This window comes from Diaphorina citri, unplaced genomic scaffold (assembly GCF_000475195.1).
Source record: "Diaphorina citri unplaced genomic scaffold, Diaci psyllid genome assembly version 1.1 scaffold6189, whole genome shotgun sequence".
NCBI lineage: Eukaryota > Metazoa > Arthropoda > Insecta > Hemiptera > Psyllidae > Diaphorina > Diaphorina citri.
In genome coordinates this window covers 1-5,274 of record NW_007383565.1, presented here as the reverse complement: position 1 = coordinate 5,274, position 5,274 = coordinate 1, and the positions used below count along the sequence as shown (strand labels likewise).

At 37.7% G+C, this 5,274-nt stretch overlaps 1 protein-coding gene and 1 long non-coding RNA gene across 2 annotated transcripts; one reads left to right on the top strand and one right to left on the bottom strand.

The window, feature by feature from the left end:
- Nucleotides 1-3: 3 nt before the first annotated feature.
- LOC103521877 lies at nt 4-1,690 on the bottom strand. Its single transcript, XR_541984.3, has 3 exons — nt 1,518-1,690; nt 370-485; nt 4-54 (listed from the first exon to the last, which is right to left on the bottom strand). It is a non-coding gene; the product is annotated as an uncharacterized LOC103521877 (long non-coding RNA).
- A 1,248-nt stretch (nt 1,691-2,938) lies between these two features.
- On the top strand, nt 2,939-4,643 carry LOC103521878 (neurofibromin-like; the record flags this gene model as incomplete). The annotated part of the gene is made up of 4 exons (XM_026832347.1): nt 2,939-2,950; nt 3,143-3,319; nt 3,826-3,949; nt 4,370-4,643. Coding segments are annotated over exons 1-4 (587 nt in total), but the record flags the coding sequence as incomplete, so codon positions are not given.
- Nucleotides 4,644-5,274: the final 631 nt, after the last annotated feature.

Here is a 5,274-nt window from a genome sequence, read left to right as displayed (position 1 = left end):
CTCACCCCATGAAATTTCGAACAGAAATGATTTGCTATCCCCATCATCCCCGTACTAGAAATGAAAACAGAAAAAAAAGAATAATAATTAACCCAATTTTTGTATGGATTTGATTAAAACATCCACACGTAACCTTTCTGGTGTTCCTGTGTTGACCCAGCACATAAATGCGAAGTATTGCGTGTCTTCTTGCCTATCTGGTGAGGCATACATACTATGGGATGGGCATGTTAAAAAGACTAGAGTCCCATGCATATCCTCTTGAGATCTAGTCCCATAGGGAAATGGAATTGTAACTGGGATACTTGGATTAAAAATTGACAGTCCCTTAGATTCCCACTTAGACAGGTTGGACTGTATTTGATTTACCTTATACTGATAAACTGTGTCTGATATCATATTGAAAGCTGTGTCTCCATCATAGATTGACAGTAGAACTTCTTTCTCCTCTTCTTGCAGCTCTGAATTACTCATTTCTCCTTTTTCTATAGTGAAAACATAAAAGAAGACAGTAAATGTAAAAATAAATGAGGAAATAAAGCAAAAAAAAAAAAAAAAAGAAAAAGAATTTACAAAAATAAAAAAGGGTACTTGTGCAGAAGTCACGTCCATGGAATATTGTGATTAGTGTTATTACAGGGTTAGGTTAAATACAAAAAGGAGCTTTTCTTTTCCATGGACGTGACTTCTGCATAGTTACCAAAAGAAGGAAAAAAACCCTCAACCAATAATATTTCAAGTACCTAACCTAAGAAAACTACTTTTTATACCTATTGCTTTACAACTGTTCAAAGAGTTCATGTAACATTCTGTTTTGTAAATATAGGACAATTCAAAGAAAAATGTAAAACAGCTTACCCTACATATGGACAAGTGGGGATCTGGGGACAATGGGATAAGCTTGTTTTAAATCAGAAAAATAGAAACTTGATCTTCTTGTCTTGGTGAAACAAAATAGAGTTGATATGAAGATAAGAGATAGTTTATAAAGAAATAATCAAGAGGTAGAAAAAAAAAAAATTAAAGAATTTTTCAAATTAAAAATTTAAACTTATATTTTAATTTTATCAAAAACAATTAAATTTGATTTCTTAAATTAAGATTAACATTACACCAATGGTTAAAAATTTAATGCACATATATTAGAAAACATGAATAGCATTAAGGCAATTAGTTATTTGAGAATCCAAGCAAAGCTTAAAAGAATAGATTGTACTAATGGGTGAGGGTATTTAGAAGGTCTGATTTGTTTTATCCGATGGCAATGTGTGAACACATCTGGTTTGTGTTATGCTAGCCAGCTAGCCACTCATGCTCCTATCAAGGTAATCTGCTTTTGAGTAGGAAGACGGCTGTTTCAGAATTTCTCTCTCTACTGCTTTATTAGGTCAAAGTAGGAAAAGTGAGGAGTTGGGAGTTCAGAGTCGTTTATGGAACAGGGATGTTTAGGTCTACCCACGTACAGCTCTACCTGATAGGGATCCTCTTAGTACATTGTGGCAATGTTTCAAACTTACCTTATATGTTCAGTCTTCAAACTTTTCGGTCCATTGGACAAAGAAGTAAATTATTCGGGGCAAAATACAGGCCAGGAAATATAAAAGCTTAGTAGAAAACTGGATAACTGGAAAGGAAAAATTAAAAGAAAATTCGGATTTAGTTTAGAAATGTAAAAAGTTAAAAGTTTAACCTCAAAAAATTTCATTTTTTTTATGTAATCTGTTGCTAGCTTCACGTGGGTTGGCGGGTTCGGCACTTCGGCAATCCGATGTGGAGTTATCGTACCTACAAATTTTGGATTTTCAGTATTTTTCAGTTATTTAAAAAATAAAATAATTTAATGTAGGTAAATGACGTAAATTTAGAAATGACAGGGACTACAGGGACAGACGGACAGTCAGAAATTTACCTTATTTACCCAAAAATCGGCTTTACTAGTGGAAAAAACCAACTTCGGTAGTCCCGAACTCTTTGCCCGAGGTACGACACTGATCACTGATAAGGAGCGCGGATAAGCGCTTGCTAACTTCTCAAATCAACAACACTTTTTAAATTTGAAAAAAAAAAAAAAAAACGGATTTCCTTTTCCAATTTCAATTTTTCATTTTCCAAGTTTTTTTAGTTTTTTATCATTTAATTTTCCGTGATTTTTTTTGTTGCTGTTATTTCTCATTTTCTCACATAGCTAATAAAGAATTCTAGCCAGGTTCGGCTCTTCAAAAGTCTGGAAGATTGTGCCCACTAACCTGGAACAAGAACTATGGTAGAATAGGTAACATACATAGATAGACTGTTAAGGAATTAAGGATAAAGTTTGCCTTGGGCAGGAATCAACCCCATGACTCTGTGGTTACAGTGTTAAAATGGAGTCTAGTAAGGAGCATTGAGCATCAAGGGTGTATGATAGAGGGAAACAATAGAATCAAACCACATAGCTGAAAGCTAGATGCTTTCAGCTCTACTCCATCTTTACATTTAAACCTCACTTGACAGCTCCTTTTAGTAGCAATTCTTAATTGCTGTGGCTTCTGAAATTTAATATAGAATTTCTATGATTTCAGGCAAAGAAATGGAGCGTTCCCTGCCTCCTCAGGTAGAGGGAGACATACAGTCTACGCTGATTATAACAATTGATGAAATACTCTGGACCAATGCACAATCCCAGTCCACCGCAACCAATGCCAATCAAACGGACAGTGTTGTCTCTTTCCTCTGGTGGGGAGATGAAACACCATGCAATTTCTATCCTGTCAATATTAAGAATGGAGTTGTGGAGTCTGATATTGAGAAGACAAAATTAATTTTCCATGTCCGCACAAGTGCTAGTCTGTTTTCTGACTATTTGAAGAGTTCTTCCCCTTTAGTGCTAACTATTAGCTCGGTGGCAAATGGTTTTGTTTTTGGTAAGCTAAGACCTTAGAGCTACATTAGAAATTAGATGGGAGGTGTTGTAGTTGTTTTTAGCTTTAGACAAATACTGATGGCAGATAAAGAGTGTCGCCCCGGGCGAACTTAATTCTAAACAGATAAGGTTTATTTTTGATACGAAATTTATTCAAGGGACATCATTAATTAAAATGCGATGATAGATCGTATATTCATATAAAATATACCTAACCTAATAAACTGTATTTGATTTCAGAGTGGCGGTGAATGTAATCGTAGCGTAAGCAATGTGCACCCCAGACGTCGTGATTCGAGTCATAATGAACGATTCTATGAGGAGCATGATTACGAGAGAAGAGTGAAGAAGAGGAGAGCTCGCCTTATCACGGCTACGGAGGAAGCATTTACTCATATCAAACGAACGGGCCATCAGGTAATAGAATAGAATATACCTGGTTTATCTTGCTCGAATGAGACTAAAAAGTCCCTTTACCCCAGCAGTCTAATCAAGGTCTCGTTTATTTTATGGGTTTAATAACATAATATAACAAAAGTTTAGAACAGAAGACCTTGCTTAATTTAAAAAGAAAAGAGAAAAAATATTTATTAAAACTAAAAAGGGGGTAAAAAAGAAGGGGGAAGGTAAGTAAAAACTTCGGTGTTGTAGTGGTCAAGACGTCCACCTGGTAATCGGGAGGGCGTGGGTTCAATCCGAGCCAAGGCATGAAATTATGTTTTAATTTATTTAAGAATTTGACACAACAATGGAGCTCTAAGGATTAGGTGGTAGAGAACGCCTCCGGCGTTAACCTCGCCTAGTTACCTTCCACTCAAGAGATTATTATTCTTTGGGAACTAGCGCAGTCAACGTGCTTTTACCGCTAGGAGACTAAAGTAAACCAACCAACTCATATTCCATCTTTTCCGTCCCATATTCAGGTTTGTATGCGTGATATACCAGACTGTGATTGGTTGAATACTTGGACCTCATTAGCCAAGAACTTTGCGTTCTGCTACAATCCTGCCCTGCAGCCGAGAGCCCTCATTGTGTATGGCTGTATTTGTAAGTATTCTCCCATAAGGTTCTATACTTCTATAGTGTTAGGGAGGTTCTATATTATCTTTTATTTACATTGTTAAAAAGAAGTAAATTTGAACTCAATTAGTCAGTAGCTTTTTGCCCTTCATTGTCTTCTTTTAAAGATTATTCCACTTGAATTATAAGATCTGCCAGGGCCGTATTTAAGGGGGGTGAGGGGGCCAGGCCCCTCCTCGAGATTCAGGTTTCTCCTTTACCATAGGCCAGACTCCGAAAATTTTTAGCATCCACCCCCTTCCCCCTCGACAAAATCCTGTATACGGCCCGGTCACCAGCAAATCTGCATACTGTATATGGTGGAGATAATAAACTTGTAAATGAAGTTTTGTTTATATCTTCTCTACGATACTATTCATCACAATGTTCTGCTCGTTCGTTTCACAGGCAAAAGCATCACGGATCTAGAAATGAAGCAACTTCTCCGTATCCTGGTCAAGGCACTCGAGAATTTCACCGAGATCAAACGTATCGAGGCCATAGTGATGTGTCTGACTCGGTTGCAGCCTCTCCTCACGCCAGAGTCTCCCATACACAAGTTCCTATTCTGGATTGGCATATCGGTGTTGCAGTTGGACCAGGAGGACTTGTACGCTGTGGGCCTCGCCTTGATCGAACAAAACCTGCACACGTTGGACTCTCAAAATGTGTTTGATAACAGGTGAGTGGACTTTGGTCAGAGCAGCGATTCCCAACCGGGGGTACGTGAGAGACCTTCCGGGGGTACGCGAGAAAAAATTGTGTAATGGCGGACAAAGGCAAATTTTGATTTTTGATAGGTTATCAATGCAGTACAGTCCAGAAAAGTACTGAATTTTTTTCAAGTACTGATTTTTTCAAAAGGTACTGAGAGTGTTTAGAACTCAGTAGTAATGGTACACATCAACCTAGGTATGTGTAACCGGTACTCATTATGATGGTGGCAGGGGTACATGAGATTAAATCCGGGTACCCAAGGGGTACCTTGGGCGAAAAAAAGTTGAGAACCACTGTCCTATAGGAAGGAAAGTAATGTAATCGGGTTAAATTTTCGATGGTCAGTTTTTAGTGCCAAAAGACGTTTTGAGGTCCCTAGATCCTAAATCCAAAGTTTCAGCCATTGGTCCGTGTGTGTGTGTCTGTCTGTCTGTGTGTCTGTCTGTAAACAAAATATTTCGAGAATAGTAAGAGTTAAAGACTAGAAATTTGGAATGCAGCTGTCAAATATGACAAGGATGCGACACGAAACTTTTGTTTAAGATCGGTGCAGCGGTTAGCGGCATTTCGGCCGATTTTCAGCATTTTTTTTTTTC